We start from the raw sequence: 25,467 nt of genomic DNA, 5'->3' as shown, positions 1-25,467 counted from the left end.
TTCAATGGTACCTTTAGTGTACCCGGTGGTGGAAAAGCAAAGTATAAATATGTTACTGTACTATAAGCTGCTGTTGTACTTTTACTTAAATACTGAATGAGTACTTGTGCCACCTATGAAGTCGTGGCCTCCAGGGGGCGCTCTAGACTAGCTAATAGCACCACCACCATCGATTTATGAATGCTGGCTCACTGGAGTGCCAAACCATTTTTTTCCTTTTCCTTTCTCACCTAACCTCGCCTCCAATTGCTCTAAACGAGAGACCACATTAACAAACGTATGCGACTCTGAAGTTTTTCTCCAAAGCTAAAGATCATTACAGTCTTGCTGCCATTCTCATGAGCCCATTTTTGACAACGATGGAACAAGGTCATTAGAAACAGCACGATTCATTAACAATAAATGAATAAATGTGTGTATATATATATATATATATATATATATATATATATAAATGTATATATATAAATATATATATATATATATATATATATATATATATATATATATATATATATATATATATATATATATATATATATATATAAATATAAATATATAAAAAAAAATATATAAATATATATATAAATATTTTTAATTTTTTTTCAGCCGAAATAAAATTGGAGCCGAAGAAATATTGCCGAAATAGGATGCTGTGGTAACACAAGCAAAAAAGCCTGCTGCAAGCAAGCGTATGTATGATTTAAACACTGGGGTGAGCGTTCCGCCTCAATATACACAAATATACATACATACAACAAACGGTCCCCGATTGCTCATTTAAAATATTTTATTGCTCTCATGCAAGAATGCCATAAAAGACCATCACAGAAGATGCAAAAAAGTTTTCTTTGTACAAATATACGGTTTGGATTTCATAAATAGAAGCTGAAAAGTTGAAAGGTAAGAAGTTACAACAGGGCTGCAGGGGCGTCGAAGCACTTTGACATGCATCAACAAAAACATTCAGGATTTCATGTACAGTACAGCTGTAGTGCAAAAGACGGACTGATTTTGCAAAAAAACAAAAAAAACAACAACAACTGAAAAGTAGCCGTTTGTAAAAATCTTCAAAACCATCTTGAGAGTTTGGCTGACTGTCTTATTTATGTTGTTCTTTTTGGTGGATGAGAAGCTGAAAGTACAGATGCATAGTCCTGTGAGGCCTCGTGGCAAATGTAAACATACAAGACAAAGATTTGTTGCTGGTGGATCACCCGTCGACGTAACAAAATGGGGTCCAGCCAACAGGGATTTGGCACTTTCATGTGGAATCCTTGGTCTTGGATTGGTACCAAATTGTAGATTTTTTTTTTTTGTAGCCCTTTACCAGCATCCAATAAACAACCATGGCCTACACGCTACCCCAAAAAAAAAGAAGAAGAAGAAGAAGAAGAGAGACATTAAAGCTGGAACCCACACTGAACGGGCCCTTGCTCCCCCTTTTACATTATGAATCTTCAAAATGATTGCTCCACCCACATTAGATGGCGTCGAGAAAAAAAAACAAAAAACTGAAATTTAGCATCGTTGTCGAACATCTTTTCCTAGGAGGAATTTTTCAAACATTCCTAGGATGCTGCAAAAAAGTCATCCATTGGTCATGAGAGTCCAAAATAAAGTGATTCCAAGCAGGCTTTCAGTTGGATGTGTACACTAATGACATCCAGTTTAAAAAAAATTTAAAAAAAAAAAGGAGAGAAAAGGTCTTCTGTGTGAAAGAATCGAACATTATGACCATTTTTTTGGTAACATTTTTTTCTCCTGATGACACAAGACGTCCATTCAAATAAATAACCAAAACGAGAGCTCTGCACACAAAATAAAGAGACGCCGTTTCAACACCGCAAGACCGTTTAGTCTGTTTGACAGGGCGGGAAAAAAAGAAAAAAAAAGAAAGTCAAACTCAAAAACGTGACCAAAAGAGCCCTTTTGAGTCGTCGATGCGTTGCTGTTTTGTCAGCATTCAAACAAAAGACATGCACAGAAAAAAAAAACGCTTGTTTCCCTTCGAGACTGGCATCGTATAAATAATTCTTCACATTTGCCCCCCCCCCCCCCCCCGAACCCGCGCGCACACACACACATGCACGCACTGCTCACGGAAAGTTAGAAATATGATGCTTTTGGATGAAATTTCAAGATGAAGCTGCAAATTGGCAATCAAGTAAGACTCATGTTGGAATTCCAGCCAAAAGCCGCAGACGGCTAACTTGGTGTAAGCACTGCGAGCAGCCCGCTTGCTCCCGACGACGCTCCACAACGTTGGAAAGCTCACAAAAATGTGGAAAAGTCAACCTCATTTCTTCTGCTTCTTGAAGATCTTGAAGGTGTGCTTCTTGCGTCCGGCCGCGGAATCCGTGTCCTCGCCCGTGGAGCCGCTGTCCTCCTCCAGCGGGCTCTTCTTGACCGACAGCTGCGGGATGCGAGTGCCGCCCTTGGCGCCCGTGGCGCCGGTGGCCCAGGTGGGCGAGGGGGTCTCCGGCTCGGGGGAGCTGAGGGAGCGGGTGGACTCGGCGGGGCTGTGGGCCTCGGAGGCCGCCGCCTCCTGGCTGTCGGGCAGGTGCTCGCCGCCCTCGTGGATCCGGCCGCCGCCGTTGGGCAGCAGCGACGGGGGCTTCATCAGGAGGCCTTTGGAGCCCAACGCCGACAGACGGTCGCCCACTTGCGACAGGGACAGCGACGAGTCCGAGTCCGAGCGATTCAGGTCCCTGCGTGAGAAAGCCAAGATGAGACCTCAACCGGGTAAAAACCTCAAACGTCATCAACGCACTGCAACGCCACACGGGTTCGTTTTTAGGTTGAGGTTGGACAAAGAGGGATGTTAAGTGAAACGTATGCAAAATGAAAGCAAATGAAGCAAGACTTTAGTCACTCTTTAAGTACAGTGGAACCTCCCGAAAAGGTTTATGGAATGATCTGACAGTATTTGGCCAATCTTCGAAAAGTAGCATCACCGGAAGTTTTTTTTGTTGGTTTGCATGAATTATTATAATCATATTTTTTATTGATTTATTGTAAATATTATGGTACAATAAAAATTGTTATTCATAAACATATGAGTAAAATGTAACAAAAACAGACACTACCCAAGTAATTATAATTCAATTAATTATAAATAGGGGTGTCAAAATTTGCTCATTAACGCCGACCCTTACATGGAAAACCTGTACTGGGGGAATTACAGTCAAAATTTTGCAGTAATAAATTGAATAATAATGCATATATTTGTGGGGACTGGGGTCAAGTTTTTATTTTACAATTTTAAAAAGGTGCAGAATTACTTCATGTTAAACATTAGGTAGCTCTTAATATAAAAAGAAAATTTTATTATTTTATTAGAATTTTAGTTTGAAGTTCAAAAGGCTTCATGTGGGACACGGGAGGCTCCATTGCATGGGTTAGCAACGACCGTGAGTGCAGGTGGTTAGCGTCCACACCCGCATGCCACACGGCGAGAGATACCCGAAACTGTCGCTACGCGGCGAGCGCGCCTTGGAGACGTCGGAGAAGGTGAAGTCGGGAATCGGGTCCATGGGCTGGAAGGAAGGGTGATAAACGTGGGAGGGATGGGGAGCGAGAAAGGAGGAGGAGGAATGCGGCTTGGCGCCCGAGCTACAGATGATCGCGGGGTGGGACACGGCAGAAGACAGCGGGGGCAGACACAGACTCTCCAGGTGGCCGAAAGACTGGCTGCGGGACTCCCGGAAGGCGGACCGAGGCCGGGGACCCGGGTGCGAGGCTCCCTCCCCTTGCTGACCCTCCGGCGGCGAACCCTCTACCAACCTCTGCGAGCTAAAAGCCAGGTGGGGGTCAATGTGGCGCTGGCGCAGGGACATCATGCTGGGAGCTGTGGGCACAAAGCGACAACGACGTTACTCATCACGAGGAAAATGGAACACGCTGGGCCACAATCAGTGGAAAGAGACCAAAAAACGGCTTTTTAGAGACCAAAACTCAAATTGACTCCATATTTGCTACTTGGGATTTTATGGCCATGGCTGGAAAAAAAAAAGAGGGAAAAAAAAAGTCCTCCATAAAATCCCAACATTTGTGGTGTCTTTCCTCTTTACATGTGGAGGAAAGTGAATCAAGGAATCGGGTGCTGCAACAGTGAACCCCCCCAAGTGTGATTCATTCCAAATCGGATTTGAATTGCACCCCTCCAATCCAAAATAAAGATTTCAACAGTTCAACATAGTCGCTTGGCACCAAGCTGCCAATAGATGGTGCCAAAGCACGACTTCTAATTAGACACGGCTTTGGCCCGAGAAGGAAACCAGCAAGGTGAGGCCGGGTTCCCATAAAGTGCCTGCAAATACTCATGTGCAAACATGAGGGGGTTCACTGAATTTCAATACGTAACATCTACGTAATCGATAGCAACACAATAATTCGAGCCCGTCTAAGATGCAATTTTCCGCCTTTTGGATGCTCAGATGAGAAATGCAAAAAATTGTTGCCTTCGGAGGTACGAATAGCACAGGAAGATTCAGATTTTTCAGTATGGAATATAGGCATACATACACATATTGTTCTGCCAATATTTAAAGAGTCCAATAAACAATTACTGGACTGATCAGTTTATAGTGAATAAAATAATTCTTTTTTTTTGAGTCCTCTGCTTATAACATCAAAAACATAAATTACAGGCACAAAATTTGACTGTTTTACAACAGAGGATTTTTTTTCTCTAGGCGTGGGGGGGGTTTGAAGGTCATTTATCTGTGTCTAATGTTACTTATTAAGTGTTAATAAATTAATAAATTCATAAGCAAAATTTCAATATTGGCCGGCCCGATTTATTTACACATACAGTAAATTTGTCCATCATGTTAAAGCTGGTCCAAAGCTTCATTGAAGGTGGTAAATAGCTGAACACATTTCCTTCCGTGTCTGTATATCGTTTACACAGAAAACTGACATGAGAAAAAGGCGGTAAAATGGCTGCTTAAACAGGCGGCATAAAGGAAGTTATGAGAAGCAAGGAGGGTGCGCTCGGTGGTGACGAGGTTAAAAGCAGGGTGACGAGGGTGTCTACTGATAAGATGGGAAAAAGGCAGCGATTTGGTGGGCTGGAGGTGGATTTGATTGAGGGGGGGGGGGGTCGTCGGGGTCAATCAAGAAATAGCCAACCAAGATTTTTCCACATGGGCTGACAATCGGAGCCGCCGGACCACAGGTCGCTGGCTCGCCGCTCCAAAAGACGAGCGCCGTCTGCAAGTCGGCGAAACGAGACGGCGGTGGCGAGCGGGAAGAGGGTGGCGGTGATGCGGGTGCGAAGAGACGGAAAGGAGTGAGATAGGAAGTGCCATTAATGCTAATGAGAAGACTTACTATTGAAGCCAAGTCAATTCCTCTGTGAGACCACTACAAACAAGAGCTTGAAGCACAACTAAAATAACGGTGTTAAAATGTTTTGGGGTTTTTTTGGGTATGGAAAATGGATAATGCTGCCGGCAACAATTCACAGCGCTTCCGTTTCCCGGCATTTTGTGACCTTACAGCCTGCAAGCGAAGGAAGAGACGCCAACCCCACACAGAAAGTACAATCCAAGAAAAATGAACACCAGTTCAAGACAAAAAACATTCTTATTGAGATGGCGATAAACATTTTTTTTTTATCAGAAAAAAAAAGTACCCTCAGTCATCATAATGAACTGAAGCAAAGCTGACATCGATTTTCAGGGGAGATTTCGGGTAATGGAACAATGACAGTTATATGAATTGACATGTATTACATTTCACAGATATCAAATGCCAACCTCCACCACCCAAGGTCCGAACCCTCACGAGTTCTGATGTCTGGCTTTGGTCAGCAGGGTCTTGGCGTGCTTAAGGGATCGTTTGCTACTCCCCGCCGACGAGCCCCCGGACGAGCCCAGCGACTCGGACGAACTCTTACATTGCAACACGGCGGGCATGATGTCCTCGTCCAGGTCGTCCAGGTCGTCGGACACCATGAAGTGCTGCGGCGTGGCGCGGCCCCCCATGAAGCTGGGGTCCAGGTTGAGGGACGACGCCAGCGACGGCAGACCCGGGTTGTTGACCACGGTGAAGCCGGTGAGCAGCTCGATCTGCTGCCAGCGGTGGAGACGCTCGCGCAGGGCGGCCGTCACCTCGCCCAGCGCTTGTCTGCGGAGACAATAACGAGTCCGCTTGTTGAGGCGCAGTGTCAATTAGACTGTTTTTTTTTTTTGAAGCATCCACGTAAATAATAACTTGGGACAAGATAGGCCGTCCCAAATAACTGGTTATCGGTGCCGATATTGGGCATTTTGGGCCTTTTTAAAAAAATCTGACGGCCAATAAAAGGTGAATAAAAAAACATTTTAATCGCAGGGTACTCTTTATTTCAATTTTCAGTTAACTTTATAAGAGATGATGCTGACCGTGGGAACCTTTTGTTTTCATTCAACATGAAAACAAAGTACAGTAATGTGAAAGTTTAAGATTTTCGGTATTTTTAAATTTTGGGGAAAAAAGATTCACTGTAGAAAACTATAGCGAGCTATGGTATTTACTTGTTTAACATTCCGTTTAACTTTTTCAGGCGAATTGATTACATTGGGAGCTCACTGAAGATTTTGTCAGAAATGTAAAAGGATTGCCTATTTTCTTAAAAAAAAAAAACCTTCTACATTTTGAAAAGTCTGACAAATTGTTCGATTAGCATGCTTTAAGACATTATAAAGTCTAGATTGGCATGTGGCTACAACTTAACAGTGTATCATAAAGTGCGGAACCACACTGCCCCTAAGTGGCCAAATTGTGTACAACATGAACAGTGCTCCCAATGAAGGCACACACAAAGAAGGGCAAGACAGTATAAAATCATTTAAATAAAATCTATTTTGGGACATTCAAAATGGATTCTGAATTGTAGTAAATGAGAATCGATTTTTTGGCACACCCCTGACTTACTTTGCTGCCAATATTTTGTGGTCCACGTCATCCAGCGACGAGCTGTGCGCCACATGGAAAGTCCCAAAGAGAGTATTCCTCTTTTTCTTGATCTTCTCTGCCTGTAGGAAACAACAACAACAACAAAGCAAAAGTGTGTCTTGTCGTGTCACGTTACAAGAAAATGCAAAGAATCCGTTTGAAAATGCAATCCAGTGTGTTACCCCCTCTTTGGCCACAAGGAGTTGCCGCTCGGCGTTCTGCTTCTTGACGTTGTAGTACTGGACTTCCACCTCGTGGGTGAGCTGCAACCACTTCTGAAGCGACTCGGGAGGGGACCAGTAACTCCGCGACTCCAGCTCCTTCTCGGCTTTCTTCAGAGCCATGCGCACCTGTGGACGTGAAACACCCTTTTTCGTCGATTCTTTGCTTGTTTCTAGAAAATATATGGTGCCCTGGCTTACAAGTAATTTGTTCTCTGACTAAGCTTGCAACCCTTGAGTCTGTAATCGTCTTGTGGCATTTCCACATTTTGGCATTATTTGTAAGTTTTTGGGACGAGTGCGCTCGGTGCTTTACTGCCAAATTCCTGTTGGGCAAAGCCAAGCGTGGGTTTATTTATACGACTGTATAGCCACTGTGACTTTGATGTACCCAAACCTATGCTGGAGTGTGATATTACCACACACATTTTCCATGCTGTACTGAGCTTTTAATACCTGCTCAAGTTCCTCTTCGGCGTACTTCTGTCGGCTGAGTTCGTTCTCGGTGCCCTCGCGCAGCTCCCTGAGCCGCTGGGCTTCCTGCTTGGCCGTGCTGATCTCGTCCCTCAGCTTCTGCTCCAGGTTGACCTTCTCCACCTCCACGGAGCGGTGCTCCTCCTGGGCGATCTGCAGCCTGCGGGCAGAGCAAGCCTGTTAATGAGCAGTGAGGACAAACGGGTGTATGATGTGCTCACATTTTACTTTCTTTTCAGATACCTCACACATTTTTTAGTCATTTGATTACAAAAGTGGGGCTTGACGAGCTATTTGGAAAATATTTACCCTTATCTAAATGTGTCACATTCACAAGTTGAAGGAATTTATTAAAAATAATCCATTTAGTCATTAACATTATAATAATGGTTCAAACTAGGGGTGTCAAAATTAGTGCATTCATTTTGAGTTAATATGAAGTTCCTTTAACGCCTCAAATTTTTTTGCTTAATACTTGGAATGCCTGTACTGGGGGTCAAAATTTTGCAGTAATCAATTTAATAAGAATGATTTTATTTGTGGAGACGGGTCAATTTGTATTTTACAATTTTTAAAATGGGCAGAATTTCACAAGTTACTTACAAGAAAAATGCACTGAGCTGTCACCAATGTCTTACAAATGCAATTATGCCATCTAGTGGCAGAAAACTGACCTCAGCACAAATGAATATCGCACTTGTTTTTTACAGTACGTCTTTAATTTTAACTCAATTTTATGAATTATGATCAAATTACTGTATCAATGACTAAAAGATGCAGCCATATTTCAATTCGTTTAACATTTTGCCCACTTTTATGTTAACAAAAGTATGGAAAAAAATATATTTTACAAGTTATAAAATTTGCGATTAATCGTGAGTTAACTATTGAATTCATACGATTAATTACAATTAAAAACTGTAATCACCTGACACCCCTAGTTAAAATATATTTTTAAATGACATAATTCCTCACAATATAACCAATACAATAAGCAATGCAAGCAACAACCACCAAAATGAACATTGTTACGTGGGACTGTTTCAGGACGTCTTTGTGTCCATGCAGGAGTTCCTAATGTTGTGGCCGGTGGGTGTACGTGTGCATGGCTTACATCAGCCATGAATCAGCAGAAACCATCACTGACGATGACTGGCACTCAGACGGCACACAAGTCCACTAGCCGCTTGGCCGCTCACAATAAAATGGCATCAGAGGCCTGGAACAGCTGTCGGCGTGCAATTATAGAATAGTACAGTGTGTTGCTCAATGCTTATGTACTAGCGCGACGTGTGTGTGTGCGCGCGCTCGTATGGAGCACTTCTATTCTATATTTAGACGTGAGCGTGACTTTAGAAAAGAGGAGGGCTTTAATCGCCCACGACTTAATTACTGAGTGCTTAATCACGCACAGACCTCGATTTCCCAGCTCATCATGATAGCGCGCAATGTGTTTGGGAATTGACTTGAACGGTGGCCGTCACTGAGGAGCAGCACTTCCACGAGGAAGCGTGGAATGGGAATGAAAAGCAATCCAGACGGAAGAATGAGATTGGGCAGAGAGAACTTGATAAGCCCTACTTTCTTGATGCTCACTGTTGTGTTTACGACTCCTTCAACACCGTCCTTGTCACCAGTCCTTGACCCCCCCCCCCCCCACCTGCACCGCTACTCGAGGTCCCCCCCCTCCCAATGAGGCAGAATTAGCACCAGAGCCCCCACACGTTAAGCGATCATGCTTAACACCTCGTCTCTGAATCCTAAAAGGCTCCCAGGAAATCCAGCCTCCTCCCATCGTCCCTCCCTACAGGGACGCGGCGGGTATCAAGTGGCCCTGGTCCGGGCCCGGCTTGAGGGTATGGAAAGAGAGCAGCTGGCAGGAGGGATCAGGAAGAAGCGGCGGACATTACTGCAGCTAAACTGCATCAGCTCGAGGAACTGTAAAACGCCCTTGGTTGGATTGTGGCTTTAGCGTAGAAGTCAAATCAAGTTTGGCGGACAGTCCATTAAAAAATAATCTTAATAATAAGCCGGTGTCAATTTTGAGTTAATTTAAAGTTCCTTTAACGCCATTATTTTTTTTTTTTACCGCGTTATTAATGGCCACTTACTTAGAAAGCTTGTACTGGGGGAATTCCAGTTGCAACGCAGCACACACGACCACGTCAAAATTTAGCGGTAATAAATTGAAGAATAATGCATTGATTTGAAATGACTTCATGTTAAAGATTAGATTAGTTCTTAATATGAAAAGAAAAATGCACTGAGATGTCACCAACATTTTACAAATGCGATTATGCCATCTAGTGGCAGGAAAATGACCTCAACCCAAATCAATATCACACTCACTTTTTACAGTACAGTACATCTTTTTAATTTTAACTCAATTAATATAAATTATTATGATATTACTGTATCAATGACCAAAAGATGCAGCCATATTTCTATTAATTTAACATTTTTTCCACTTTTATGTTCACAAGAGTATGAAAACAGAAAAATATATTTTATTGTACATTTAGAACAGATATAAAATTTGCGATTAATCGTGAGTTAACTATTGAAGTCATGCAATTAATTACCATTAAAAATTGTAATCGTCTGACACCCCTAATAATAATAATACAATACATTTTAGTTATAAAAGTAGGTCATCGCATCTGATCGTGTTTAGGCCAGTACAGAAGGCCGTGCTGGTCCGGGGCCTCAAGTCAAGCGCATCCCATCCCTGGGATAAAACGCCGCGAGCTGAAAGGGAGCGCTGCGTGAGATCAACGCGTTAGCGTGTCCTTGAAAGGAATAAGAAGAGAAAGTACACACGCTTGGGAGCACATTGTCAGCATTCCTCGTCGTGCTAGCCGGCCCAAAAATACTTTCTTTAATCACCTACGCTGCGTTGCCGCACCTCGTTCACCCTGAAACGCTTCATTCAGACTATTTCATCTTATCGACCGACGGTTATCCGAGGCTGTTTAACCACAACACATGCCTCTAAAACCTGCGGGTGACTCGAGTCATCCCCGAAAACCCCGAAAAAGTTTTCCTGAAAATTCAACAATATTAAAAAATAATTGATATCTCAGCTCCTGAAGCAGATAGAAAAATAATTCCCAAAACATTTTAGAGCTTACACTTGTACCGTTCACACAAACCTAAGTTTATAATTATAAACCTTCAATATATATATATTTTTTCAAATCAACAAACAAAAACCTCTGGCGATCGGGGTAATTATTTGTAGTCCATTCCGTTACAAAGCCGTCAAAATGTTTAACATCCTCAATGTCTACAAACATATTTCTTAACAGTATGTCACTGTAGACTCGTTACACTGATTCGAATTCCTCCAACGCCGTCATCAATCGCGTCATTTATTTAATAATTCCCACGGATCTGCGTCAACCATAAACGCTCAAATACAATTTCAGGACATGCTATGAAGCCCGCGTCACCCTATCGTGCACATTCTGATGCATTTCAGCGGCTGAGAGACGAAGAATTCTGCAAAACACAACAAATTGACGTGTGCGCTCTCCCGGGTTTAAAGGGAGAAGAGCGCAGGTGCGCTCCCGGCTTTGACGGTAGAAACGCGGTCACGCGCTCCCGGCCTTAATGGGTTAATGATGTGGAATCGCTCAAGTCAGATGGTCTACAAAAGGAGCGGTGAGAGAACATCATTTGTGTTCTACAAGCTATTTTTAAGGACCTCTAACTGCTACGCACGCACAAAAAATGAGAGCAAACCTCCTGGACTGGCAGGTTGTTAAGAGCTGACAAACCGGCTTGAACACGCACCAAATCAACAAAATAAGAATTCCTCTAAAAATATCTTCCAGTTAGGTTGAGGTTTGTAATCATTTGTTTGCTAGTCGGCAGGATCATAAAAAAAAAAAATTGAGGATTTTTTCCTCACGATTTCAGTAAAGGATTCTAAAGCATGAAAAGGCGAAAGGTGTCAAAGACACAACATAACCCTGAGCGATAGGGTGAGAAGTTCGGTCAACCGGGAGATGAGAGTCGAGCCACATGCAGAAGAGCAAGGTGAGGTGGCTTGGGCATCTGATCAAGACGCGTCCCGGCCCGGTGAGATGTTGGGACGCACATCCCACCGGGAGGAGGACAGAATGTCTCTCAGTTGGACAGGGAATGTCTCGGGTTTCCCCTGGAAGAGATGGATGAAGTGGCTGGGGAGAAGCAAGTCTGGGCTTCCCTGCTAAAGCTGCTGCCACTGAGTTTGAGACCACTGCACCAGAGGGAGCTTGTGTCGCACAGTTTGAGAGTTGCTGATTTAGCAGTATTGATGAAAAATAAAGTGTGTCAAAGGGGAAAAATGTGACACATTAGACGCTTTACAAGGGACAACCCCGAGTACAAGGGGTCTTTAATCTGTGGCGTTAGGGTCAGGGGACAAAAAAAAAAAAAGACTCACTTTTGTTGCAGGTCGTGCAGACTCTGCTCAGCCCTCTGCAGACCTTCCAGGTCCTTCATCATCTTCTTCATGTGATCCTTGGAGTAGCGGTTCTGGATGTAGGCGAACCAGCAACCGCCCATTCCGATGACGATGGACACCACCAGCATGAAATCTTTTAAGTGGTTGTGTCTGTTCACTGCAAGGCACAGAAAATCATTTGCAATGTGCGTGCAATGGCAAAGTGTTGTTATAAAAACATTCTGCCCAAAACGGAACCATCAGCATTCATCTGCGGTCCAAACAGTCCAGATTGGCTAAATGACGTTTATCAGCATTGTGGTTAAGCCTCAAGTCTACTCGGTAAACAAAAAGGGCAGTTCAGCCTCTGACTCGAGGGCGTCTTGGCTTTAAAACTTTGCGTTTTGCGTGGACTCTTTCTTCTGGTGGGTTTGGTGCTTATACGGTCATAGACCACAATAATCTGCGGGCCCTGAAAGGTTGGTCAAAATGCTCTAAAACTGCTGGCAATATGAGGACCTCTGCTTTGAAAATGACTGGCGATATTTAAAAACAAGCTACGCACAGATACAGACGTGATTCATTACCAAAACAGTTTACGCCCCAATTAACTCATTTGATCCCAAAAACGTATACAAACATTCTATTTTAAATATTGCCATGGTCCCAAAAACATATATTTAGATTTTTTGATGCTAGAGCATACAGAAGGCTTTCATGCAGCGTCTGACCTGAAGAAGTCGCTGAAAGCAAATGGTAGTTATTACAAAAAACGGCCAGCAGGTGGCAACAGACTATAAGTGATTAGCCAAAGGAATGTTGCAACCAGCGCATTTCCCCAGTGTTATGAAAAGGTTTGTGAATATTGATGAAACTTAGCGATATTCTAATGCTAATTGTTGCAAAACGGAAACAGATACAAATATTTTTTCCTGATGAAAGAAGAGACGATAATCTTTCTTTTGGTAGGTTTCATGTTTTTATAGCAATAGAACAAAATATTCTGTGGGCCTTGAAAAATATCAGTCAAAATCCAGTAAAACAGCCGGGAGCGAAGGGGATTGCTTCTTTGAAAATGGCCAGAGTTAATTACTGTTGGATCAAAAATAAATAAATAAAGTTAATCAAGAGCTCATTTTGTCAATCCCAGAAAATAACACAATTGTGAGTACATCCCCCTGAGCAGCTTGTAAGCACAGGTGATTAAATATTCATAGTACCAGTAACAGAATCCAAATATTTGGGCGAGGCCTCAGATCAGGTTGCGACCTGCTTCCAAGTCGGACAGCTCAACTTGTAAGAAAGAACGCCTCGTCCGCTTTTTCAGGCTTGTTTTGTAAACATGTGTACGAGGGGTTTTCTTGCACCAAAGTTCCTTCCTGAAATCCCCCAAACGGGAATTTGAGGAGGTTTTTACGAGTCGCCTCATTGCAAGTGTGTCTCTCTTCAGAGTGTTGGAGTGCAGCTTAAACACACCCTGAATTGAAATGCAACCTCTTATTTTGTTTTGTTTTGACACCAAGCCCGCGAGCACTCGTCTCCACACCAGTGGAGGTGGAAGAAAATCAGCTGCACAGTGTGCTCATTTCTGCAGATCATGACGGGCGTTTTGGGACAACGTTTGACGCTTTTTTTTGCAATAGTAACCATTTGAACATTCATAATCATTCCACTAGAAAACCAACAATGGCGTGCTGGATAGCACACTTAGCACATCAGATTTGCCTCACACTAAGTCAGGAGATCCAGGTTAAAAAAATGTGTTCTTTGTTCACAATAAACATTCTTTTCTCCCGTGTTGAATGGGGGTTCCGTGTATACGACTCCAAATTAAGACTTCATTTCACACCAGGCTAGCTTTTGTCCGTCACATGAACAAGCGTGACATCTTTCATCACGCAACAGATGCGCTTTCAAACTGACGCATTGAACTGCGCAATGTTGGCTGGATGAGGACGGGCCTCATTGTGCATGTGTCTTAAAATGCTGCCGCGCCGCCGAGGGAGTCGCAGTCGATGCGAGCGCGGGAGCTTTTTAGAGAGGCTGTCATAGCCAGACGCCGCTCGCTTGCGTGCTCCTGGGTGTCGAAATCCAGGGTGACATATGCCACGTGCAGATTCCCCTTCCACGCTGTGCATCAAGTCAACAAAGTCGGCCAAGCAGTGTCGCCCACGCGTGTCGTCCCTGGCTGGTCACATACATCTGGTCAGATAAAACCAACATAACCACGGCCTTGACGTTTTCTGGTTTCCCACGCAAGTGTTAAGAATATCGCCGATGCAGCAGAGAGGAACATTTTGAATGTACAATATTCCAGAATGTAACATTTATGTCCTCTAAAAGGTAAAACATTAAGAGAGGATCTGCAATAAGGCCATATAATGTGATACTGTAACTCACGGCTGGCCAATTTTTTTCCACCCGCGACCTCAAGTCTGCCCTCTGTGAACGTGCCATGTGGAATTTGGTAGATAGTAAACAGCGCTTCCAAAAAAAAAAAAGAACATGAAAAAAGCTACAACACTTCTCTGTCTTTAATAAATCTTTTTGAAGGAAATGCTACATTTACAATAGCCTATTGATAAGTTTTGCAACATAGTAAAAGATAATAAAAGGAGTCCAAAAAGCAAATCATTGCATCATTCCCTCCGAGACTCAGCTGTACCTTATCGAATGGCAATTCCACTGAATTGAACCGCATCATTTCATGATTAATTATTGAATCGTATCACACCCCATCTATTGAGATGCGTATCAAGTTTATCGGAGAGATGCACCCCCCCTTGCAACACATAATGACAATATGTTGCTGCAGCTGCAACGGGCTTTTTCAGGTTTCGTCATCAAAAGAGGAGGTTTCCGATGTCATTGATTAAATCATTTGGCAATCATTCATAGTCGTATTTAACGGCAGACGTCACCAACTCAGTGGCCTTGTGGTAGAGTGTCCGCCCTGAGACTGGGAGGTTGTGGGTTCAATCCCCGGCCGGGTCATACCAAAGACTATAAAAATGGGACCCATTGCCTCCCCCTGCTCGACACTCAGTATAAAGGGTTGGAATTTGGGGGGTAGATCTTCACAGTGTGATTCCCGAGCGCAATCATTGCTGCTCACCGCTCCCTCAGGGGATGGGTCAAATGCGGAGAACGAATTTCACCCCCACTTAGTTGGGTGTGACAATCAAGTGGAATTTACCTTATTTATTTTATTTATGTAAAGTTCACCAGCCTTGCGCTCTGCTCCTTTTCAAGCTAACAAGTATGTGGAACTCATCAGGAAATCACACACAATCGCCGAAAATCAACAAGTGAAACGTGATGTTGCCACTTACTGAGGGGCGCTCCGAACAGCACGGTGTCCAAAGACTTGAGCTGCAGCTTTTGAACGTGGCTGCGGTCCAGGATCTTGAGGATGGCGTGTGTCAGGGTGGTGTTCTTCACAGCCAGCCTGAGGGAGAGCACACACGGCAAGCACGCGCCGAATTCGGTTCAATGACCCTCTCAAAATTAGAAACACGCCAACCGTCACGCAATTTGGGATCGATCGTCAGAGCTGACAAAGATCTTGGGCCTCACCTGGGCATGGCGCTGCCATTAAAGCTCATCTTGCGGAAGGCCTCCACGTACTGCGGCAGCTCCACGTAGGAGATGAGCCACTCCACCACCTCGTCCACGGTCCAGTTGTACACTGACCACAGCGAGAGGGAACGGCACAATTTGCTCAAAATCCAGTCCACCTTCTGGCTAAACTCGATAACACCAACATATTATTTAACAGCTCTCATTATGACTCTGGGTCGTCTGCCCACCAATTGAGCCCGGAATTAAATAAGTAAGTAAGTAAATGTGTGCACTGCCTATTTCTGATGTGTCAGTACGTTGTTGCCAATACCAATTTAGTCAAATTGAACAATTTGGTCAAGTTTCTCTGCACATAATTTGGCAACTAGGATCAGATGCGTTTACTAAGCCAACATCAAATATTGCCTATTCTCAAAATGTGCACCACTGTGAACGAATCACTGCCTACATGCAGTTCAATTTATTCGTAAAAGAAAAACGTTCATCTTAATTCAATCATTATTTCAGCAGTTTTATTTTCCTGTATCTAAGCACAGTGTTAATGTTTGAATTGTGCTTAGTGCTTAATGTTACAGGGTTTTACGATGACATTTAATATACTTTTTAGGAATAACATTTTTCTGATAAAGACTTAGGCCTACCTACAGGGATGTGATTTGACCAAAGTGAAATTATCTGAAAATTTAGCCGGGGGTCTGGGGGCCGCTGGCACCCAGCTAGGTCCAGGGCAGTGCCCTGGTGGGGGGACAAGGCCCCGGAGCTCATGGGTTTTCCGTGTTTTTAAGTACTTTCAATGCACTCACATGACAAAGAAATAGACAAAATTTTCAATGTATATTGAACTATCCCATATAAAATGGCAGTTTTAGTCAACTCAAAATCAGTCACATTCAAAAACATTGGACTGCCTTTGCTTTTAAAAACTATCACTGAGAATATCATCATATCTAACTAATGTGATTACTAAGTTAACACATAAATAATGTTGAAGAGTTCAAATTTCATGAACAAATAATTGTATCATGACCAAATGAAAAGTAACTCATATTAGAGCATACCACAAATGTCTTTGTTATAGCAGAAGATGTTATCTGTCGGAGTCATGTGCATACACAAGGGGGGGGGGGGGGGACAGAAGAAAAAAAAGCGGAATTCCGCGAATTAGCGGAAAAATCACATCCCTGTACCTATTATTTGCTACATATATTTTCAGTGTTACACTACCAAAGACAATTTATGGAGAAAAAAAATGTGGTATGCTATTGGATGACTTGTTGGTTGGCTTCAATTGAAGGTTTACTTTGCATTGAAGCCAAAGAGTGCCTGTAACGTCTGCATCTGGGCTGCAGCCCAAACCAGCGATCCAGTGTCATAACAGAGAAACAGCGGGGGAGGTGGTCGTGGGGGGGGGGGGGGGGGGGTGGGTAACCTAACCAGCTCCCAAGTTGCTGGCGCAAAGTCAATGTGTGCGAGTGTACTACGAGTGTGAGAAAAGGCAGCCGACAGGAAGGGTGTGAAAGACGTGATAGCCAGATACGGCGCGCCACATGAAAGTACGGGGGTGGGGGGGCGAGGATGGCGACAGTATGTGTCTCGGTTTTTGTGTCGACAGGCTGGAGGATGTTGCCAAGTGCGCCGCTCATTGCTCAACAAGCCGGCAGATAGTGAGCCTTGACTTGTACCAAAGCAAAGCAGCCTTATTTCGGGTTTCTTCCGCTGTTTAATTTGTTTTACTTGCCCCACTGCCAGGCTAAGTACCCCCCCCCCCCCCCCGCCGCCCACCCGTCAATGAAGAGTCCCGGAGCGTCAGCTGTTTTGTCATCAGTTTGTCACCCGTCCGAGTCGCATGTGCTAAGAAAAAAATTAAAGAGCAAAAACACTAAACGCTATCTCCGGGTGGCTCCAGACCTGTCCAGGACTCTGTGTGTGGCTTTGCAGTCCGTTCCCGAAGTCGCTTAGCTGGTGCGAAGAAATGTATTTATTTATTTTTAAACTTTAGTGAATATTAAGGATGCACCAAAATGACTTTTTTGGGACAAAACCAAAAATGAGAAATGCTTGGCCGAAAACTGAAACGGCCCCAAAAATGATGCCTATTTATTTTAAAGAATGAAATCAATTTTTTGCATTGAATTGAACTGCAATGAGAAACATCTACGGACGCTAATAGGAGCAACTAAACACGTTCTACGTCACCGAAACAGTTGCAACAAATCTCTGCGCCAACTTTGAAAGCAGTACCTTCAGAGCCCTTCCAGGCATTCCACAGATCCTCCACGCTGATGAACTGGTCGTCCCCGTGGAAGCTGTTGTGCTTGGCCTTGGGGTCGTGGTAGTTCAGATCCTCCCTCAAGAACTGCGGGACGACCACACGCACAGTTTAGCGCATGACGCAACGCCCCTTTTGTGTTACTCCAGAGGCGACGATGGTTTTTGAAGGGTGTATGTAATATGGAGGGTAAAAAAAAGAAAAGAAAGGGGCACACTCAAACACAACTATACAATCATGTCAAGCATGAAAGGGAACAGTCGATTTTCCAGCTGTTATTCATCTGTAAGAGAAGAACGAACGTTCTGTAATATTCTGGATAGCATTAATGTGCATAAAAACACGTGTGGCGCTCATGACTGCTGATGGTGTCAATACTTAACACAAGACATCCCTGTCGTTTCATCTTTCACTCACACAACATCGAAAGTCCTCAAGTGATATCTTGAACTGTACAGTAGTCATTTCATTAAAGGGAACATAAAATAACCTTGCCTAATAGAGTGCTACATTAACTTCTGAATTGAATTCATTCAACGGGTAGATGCTTTGAGTTTAGTAGATGGCACTCAGTTAAAGAAATTATGCCATGCAAAATTCGGGCAGATTTCTTAACAGCATTCAAATTTTTTGAAATACTGTTTTTGTGGGTTTTAGGAGCTGGAAGCCCAAATGATGCAAAAAATAAACAAATGAATACTTGAAATCACTTAAATGATGGTCCCTGAATCTATAATCATTAACTTTTCCATGTTATTCTAATTTATTAAAATGGACCTGTAGTTCATTCTTTGGCAACCGTGACAATGTCACAGCCGTGTCGTAAATTGGACCTGAAAAAGATATAATGCTTCCAAATTGAATGCTTCGCACCAAAAATTGTTTTGCTTCTAGTTTTTTGTAACTTAAATAACCGAACAGGAGAGATAATAACTATAAATCTTTCAAAAGAACCGTGCTGCCGTTTGTTGCAGTGTAGCAATGTGGGTCATCCTTGTGTACTTGATGTTAATGATTAACAAGAACTACGACCGAGGGAAAAAGAAGCAAAGAGCACAAGTGAGAAATCCTCCACAGCCTGAGGGATGACGTCATGAATTGACCTTCTCGATGCCAAACGCGATTCCAGAGGGTGCCGTGAACCCGCAGCGCTAACCTACCCCGTCCGTCTCCGCCACATCCACGTTGCCGTTCTTGTCATCGTCCATCTGCTTGTGGATGCTGCGGATGGCCTCGAAGCTGAGGGCGGGGTTCTCGTCCCGGCACAGTGGCCCGTCGATGCGGCAGAAATCTGCCACAGACGAATAATGTGCAAAGTCAGGACGTGTCATAAAGAAGAAATAAAAAGCTACACACCCCTGTTCAAATTGTTATCACATGAAACACAAAAAATGAGACCGAGGTGAGTCACTTGAAAACTTTTCCCACCATTAATGTGACCTTTAACCTGTAGAAGTCCATCTAAAAAAAATCATGAAATCTTTTGATGCACAACTGTGCACACCCTTTTGTGATGAGACTGTTCAGAATGAATCAAACACATTCAAAGGCAAGTTGATGGCAGTTCGCACACACCAGTTAAGATGCCTCTAAATCAAGTTAAGCTTTTCTAGAAGGCTTTATCTGACTTTTTGGTGTGTTTTTTTTCTATCAAATAGAAGCCTGAAGGTTTTGCTCCGAGTTGCAGCGGAAGAAAAACAGCCACTTTTCAGGACCACCACGCGTCACTGTTGCTATGGTGTTGCTGCTTTTCTTTGTTTTTGTGAAACACATTTGGAACTATTTCCAAAATGTGTCTCGTGACAATATTGCGTGAAAAGACGGATGATGATGCAATTGCATAATTGGCCAATCTGTCAGTGAGGCCTTATCGAGTGACTCCCGTCTTGGCCCCGCCTCCTTCCCTTTTGTGCCTACTTCCTCCTTCCTGAAGGCGCACAGATAAAAAGCCTTCCGCATATAGGAAGCCTCGTTGGGAATGTACCGCAGATGTCGAGTCTGCGTGAAGTGCAGCAAACAGTCGGGTTTTCGATGCGCATTTGAAGATTTGAAGACGCAGGCTGACTGATAATGTACTGTCGCTACAGTTTGACCCTTCTCTCTATTTTACAAGCTTTGCACAGTGGAACGAACATCTCGAGATGGACACCATGAAGTTGAAAAACACCAATAAGCTAATTTAGCCATGATGTTTATGATGTCAACTCTCTTGGATTAATTCGTCCATAATGTTGCTTTAAGGAAACTGACCTCAGCACATTCTGTATGACCTTTTGTTCAGCTCAGTGTGCGTCAAACGAAAAACTTTCTTTGGCTTTTTAGTTTTAATAGAGACTCCTTGACAACGCTGTATGTAAAATAATGCATTAACAAGCATTTTCATTTGATGCTTCTTAATTTCAGAACAATACATTTAACGATGTTTTTTTTTTTTAAAGGCCCGCAGAAACCTTGATCAGTTCAAGCTAGGGATGCACGATAATGCTATTTTCAACTAATACGGGTAAACCAATCATTTAGAAAGTGCTGATGTCGTTAACCGATAAGACGATAATTGTTTGCAAAATGTATTTGAATACAAAATATACTTTCGAGTCCTACTATACAGTAGGTCTAGAAATAGAAATGTATTTAAAAAGAAGTACATATATATAACTACAGAGAAGAGGAAATATGTTAGACGGGAGTGAAATGTAGGTATAAACAAAGCTGAAGATAATTATATACAAATTTTTGTATTTACTGTATACCAAGTGATTATTTATTATGTGGTATATTTGTGTTATTCATTTATAAGGATATCATTTGTACATTATGGGTTTTTCTTCACTTAAACTTGTGACAGTTAGAATTATACTTGGATAAGCTAAAAGGTATAAAAGGGTAGGAATTCAAAAAAAAAAAGAAAGAAGTTCATACTTCTTCCTACTCTTTTTCCAAACGTGTAATTTGAGTTGTTGATGGTTTTATTTCATTTATTTTTTTAGACATGTTCAAAATAAGTTCATTCATTTATTCAATGTACATTTTTTTAATGAAAGTCATACGCCAATAAGTATTTTTTTTAAAATCCTGAACATTAAAGATGCTGTTAAGTCATTAATGCTGAGTTTTTTTTAATACATAAAATATATTGGAAGATAAGTGTTGCAAACTTGCAAAGACTGAGATTAACTTTGTAGTGAATTGCTGAGATATAGCGTGAAACTCTTTTTCACGCTCTCAGTTGTCCCGACTTTTTGGACGGCGCTAAAACAGTGACGAGCTGATGCAAGCAAGAAACAGCATCAACAGTCGCCCTCATTTCATCTGTGGCGTTTCGCTACAATTGCCACTTCTTTATTGATAAGGGCCACTAAAACATGCGGTTATGCATCAAGCTATGCCTGCCTACAAACAAAAAAATGACATCTTCCCTGAAGTGTGATTTCTTTTGTGTTATTTGAGCGACAATGTCCCTGCTGTGCGCGTGCACATAAACACGCGCTGTGACGTGATATCGTGGGTAACTACTGCACAGTCCAATGTGACGACAAGCTTTTTATGTCGTTTAGCCACATTGGACGCGTTACCATTTCACCGTGCCGCGTAGCACACTTTATTCACAGCAGCACGTGTTACAACAAGCCTTTGCACAAGAGACTGAAAAGAAAGTCGTACGGGAGATCCACAGACAACCCCCCCCCCAAAAATCCAGCTGACAAGCCGTCACTGTGTGAAATGCTTCACCTGTGACTGCCTTTTTTCCCATCATTTGCCTTGCAAACCTCCGCCGAGCAGATAAGAGATTTACAAACCAGTTGGCCTGCTTTTTTTTTTTTTTTTTAAGTGTTTCAGTTATGCAAGCCATTGGCAGCGAGGACCACATGCTATGCGTTTCCAACCACACAGCCAGAGCAGCTACAGTTTGTACGCATCGTAGCAGGCCTAATCGATTCGTGCTACTTTGTGTTGCTATATGAGCAAATCCAGTCTCCGATTTTGTTCACCTTGGCCATTGTGTAATAAAATCACCTTAGGTCAAATAAACTAAAAACTTGGACATGTTGCACTTCTGAAACTGTCCCGGCGGCACTTTTTGACACACCCATTTCACAATGTTTGTCAACAATAGGTTGGGTGCTTCCAGGTGGCCGAAAACGAGTGATTACCGCAAACTTGAAATTAAACGATGGCCAAAATATTGACAGGTTTTTTTCCTTGTTTTTTTTTCTTAAAAATGATATCCATCCCAATAATAATCCAGACGGAGAGGTGGCAAATCCAAATGCAGCCATTGATGCTAGCTAGATAGCTAGCTTGCTCCCTAGCAGGTAAACGAGCACCATGGGAGCTAGCTAGCTAGCACCCGGGGGCCTAAAGCCAAACTGTGGCAGGGTTTTTTACTTTCTGGACCTGGATTTGCCACCTCTGTCCAGAGGTTATTTCTGGAGCAACAGGCTGGGAAGCAAACCTTGTGTAAGACATTTTCTCACAGTGATGTCTTTGAATAGGAAAAGATCATGTCCAACCTGCTAGCCATACGTTTCTGCCTCAAAAAAAGAAGATCCGATCCATTAATCCCAGAAACATAAAAGTCAATAATTAGTCAATGATGACGTCAACTATTTCTCAAGTTCCAACACGTCTATTTTAGAACCAACTTACCCGTTGACATGTAAATCACGGTCTGCATTTTGTCCGCCTTGCGAGCAATTTGAGGGAACTTCATCTTTTCGACTGACATTTCACACATTCCAACTAGTAGAGAAGAAGGCTACAACTCTCATTCGAGACATTTTCTCTGTTTGGCCCAATAACATGAAGGGTTAGTTTACTAGTTTACTAGTGCAATTCTCCGTCTACTGCAACCTGGAAGTAGAAGTGGCATCCCGGTGATGAGGACTACTACAGCGAGAATTCCGTACTGCACATGTACTGTAGATTGCGTTGGTGTTAAGCAATTTAGGGAAATCTTCACATCGTGGCAACCTCAGCAATGACAAACAGCCCCGGCGGCCATTAGGTCAATTGCTTCCTGCCTGACTAAGCGTTTTCATGCACACCGGAGAACGTGGGGCCGGCCAGACTATTCTCAGCCGGGCCACATATAGAGCCTGCACAAAGACGCACGACGAGTTTGAGTCGGGCAGCTGCCTGGCTCACTGATCCACCAGTAAACATCGGAATTTAACTTGTACACCTGGAACTTAAGAGTTAAAAAAATAAATAAATCACAGCCCAAGAATTTTCAAAGTTAGCAACTTTCCATTGGAATTAACAGAAATTCATGGCGTTTTCGTACATCGATTAATCAAGAAAATTAACGAAAGATTGATTGTATACTGAAATAATTGTTCGTTGAAAAATCCCAGCTTAACTCTTTGACTGCCAGACGTTTTCAGAAACGGGATGTCGCCAGTGCCAGCCGATTTAAGCATTTTGACTGATCTTTCAAGGTCCACAGAAAATTTTGTGTTTGGACTATGGAAACACACATACTACCAAATGAAAGATTGGACTCTCATCTTTCATCAGAAAAAAAAAGTTTGTTTCTACCTTATTCCGTTTTTCAGTAATCAACAATAGAAAATGGTTAGTTTCACCTCTGTTTTGAAACAAACGTCTTTTAACGTCTTTGGCACTCCTCCATAGGATTTTACTAAACGTTATTTAACGTTTTTGGCAGTCAAAGAGTTAACTGTCTAGGAAAATTTTCTGTAAACATTCTGGAAATTGACTGTCTATTTTCTATCCCATGGCAAACCTGCTCACCTGATATTCCATTTTCGGCATTTTCCGCTAAGGATGAACCGGGCCTGTCGGTCCGGCTTCCTCCGATGAGACACAAGCAAAATATCCAGAGGGTCACCATTTTGTTGAGCTCCGTGATTGCTCCACTGCTGCAAAAACAAGAGAAGAAGCATGTGAATCCTCTTGGCAAGAAATTGGGGAACAATCAGCGCATTGTCTCAGGCAGCTAATGTTTCAAGCTAGGACAATAACGGTGAAATAGAAATATTACTTCTCAGGTGAAGCTCCTATTTGACAATGGCGCAAAGACACCAGCGATCCTCGTGAGGCTTTAAATTTAAATGTGTTTTATAAAACCTGTATTTCTTCTTCTCTGTGCACATATTGGCACACATCAGATTAGCAATTAAAATAAATATGATTAAATTTCCAGGCATTGTTCTATTTGAAGCTGTCACAAGTCCCACAAATAAATACTGCCACTTTCTTGTGCGCAGATCTGATCAGCTGGATCGGATCGGTAGATATTTTGCTTTCTATGCAGAATCAGTGATTGGCTGTAATGTCATAATGTGCTGATCGCTCAGTGATGTCATTGATCGGATCCGCAAAATAAACATTACATAAAACACCACACAATCTAACAACAAACTTTTTGGCATCTTGTGAGAAACATGAAGTGGAGTTATCCGAGGGGAGGGGGAAAAGAGAATGGACTATATGCCACGTAGGAGGAGGGACTTCTGACTTTCGGGTTTTCACTCTTTAACTTTGTTTCTGTTTCCTACGTGTGGGCCGCGTCCCAGTCAGTACTTGCGCTTTTGTGCCCCTCAGGTGCGCGTTCCCATCGACGGGTGCGAGGCTGCGAGTGTCCAAAGCATTTCAAATAGCCGAGAGGCCGGTTGGGGGGCGCGGGTGCGAGTGTTGGAACGCGGCGAGCAGTGGCCGGAAACGGCGCTGATGTGTAAAACCCGGAAGTCCGTGGCATCTACCCCATTGCGCGAGAGGAAACAAAAACTGTTTATTTGTTTGTTTTGTTTTTTTGGGCCAAAGACTGCCAATGGTTTGAAGTGAACATTTTTTATTGCGACACTAAGCCAGACGCTCTTGTCAGTAGGTTAGGTTTTTTTAATTTTTTTTATTATCAAATAATGATAATCATTTAAAACCAAAACCATTGTGGCCCCGTCACTGACTGACTTGCACCCCGTAGTAGTGTTCGGGTTACAAAAAAATAAAAATGCTGTTCCACCGGTTCGAACGCCAATGCTAGTTCAACTGGAGCCGAGTTTCAGCTAGCTTGCGTGACAACGGAGTAATTCAATAAAAGACGCAACATTCTCGGGATTTTAATGGATATTTTCCGCACCGGTAATGGTGACTATCAGCTGGTAGTGACGCCATGGTTTAAAGTCCGTTTGGACGAGTCGGGCGGTAATGAACTAGCTAGTTACTAGTACACTACATCAGCACCGAAGCGCCCAGTCTGTCAATAGTGGAACAAACAAAACTTACGGATGAAGAAGCGGCGTTCACGTAGATTTCAGCCGTGGGTTATCATCGCTTCGGACATCAAGAAAGCAAGAAGGCGAGGACACGGTCCGCTTGGAAGGTGTCTCTTCTCTTTGGGTCTTTCCCCGCAGACCAGAGAGACTGAGCGAGACTTCCTCGACCCAAAGCCGCCCCAAAGAACCGCAGAATGTGGAGAACACAAGTGGAACCTTCTTCTTCTACGCTTCTCTCTCCTCTCCTAGTGGTCAAGTGGAGACGCTCGCCCCCTTTAGTCCGGAGTTCTTTCTTCAGTACTTTGGGAC

General features: G+C 43.0%; 1 protein-coding gene across 2 annotated transcripts; it reads right to left on the bottom strand.

Annotated features, from left to right (window-relative positions):
• Positions 1-772: 772 nt before the first annotated feature.
• Positions 773-25,403, bottom strand: stim1a (stromal interaction molecule 1a). 2 transcript variants are annotated; one of them, XM_077565809.1, is made up of 14 exons: positions 25,169-25,403; positions 23,675-23,802; positions 19,081-19,211; positions 17,893-18,007; positions 15,646-15,757; positions 15,402-15,517; positions 12,070-12,247; positions 7,623-7,800; positions 7,128-7,295; positions 6,925-7,025; positions 5,906-6,135; positions 5,137-5,217; positions 3,787-3,850; positions 773-2,711 (listed from the first exon to the last, which is right to left on the bottom strand). In XM_077565809.1, exons 2-14 carry the CDS (start codon positions 23,772-23,774, stop codon positions 2,300-2,302), a joined length of 1,986 nt encoding a protein of 661 aa, XP_077421935.1. In that variant the 5' UTR covers positions 23,775-23,802; positions 25,169-25,403; the 3' UTR covers positions 773-2,299. The 2 variants fall into 2 exon arrangements, with proteins under 2 accessions (XP_077421935.1, XP_077421936.1); XM_077565810.1 differs by lacking the exon at positions 5,137-5,217 and having other exon boundaries at positions 25,169-25,402.
• Positions 25,404-25,467: the final 64 nt, after the last annotated feature.

This window comes from Vanacampus margaritifer, chromosome 5 (genome assembly GCF_051991255.1).
Source record: "Vanacampus margaritifer isolate UIUO_Vmar chromosome 5, RoL_Vmar_1.0, whole genome shotgun sequence".
In the NCBI taxonomy this organism is placed as follows: domain Eukaryota; kingdom Metazoa; phylum Chordata; class Actinopteri; order Syngnathiformes; family Syngnathidae; genus Vanacampus; species Vanacampus margaritifer.
Note: the sequence above shows the minus strand (reverse complement) of the source record. Positions and strands in the feature narration are given on the sequence as shown.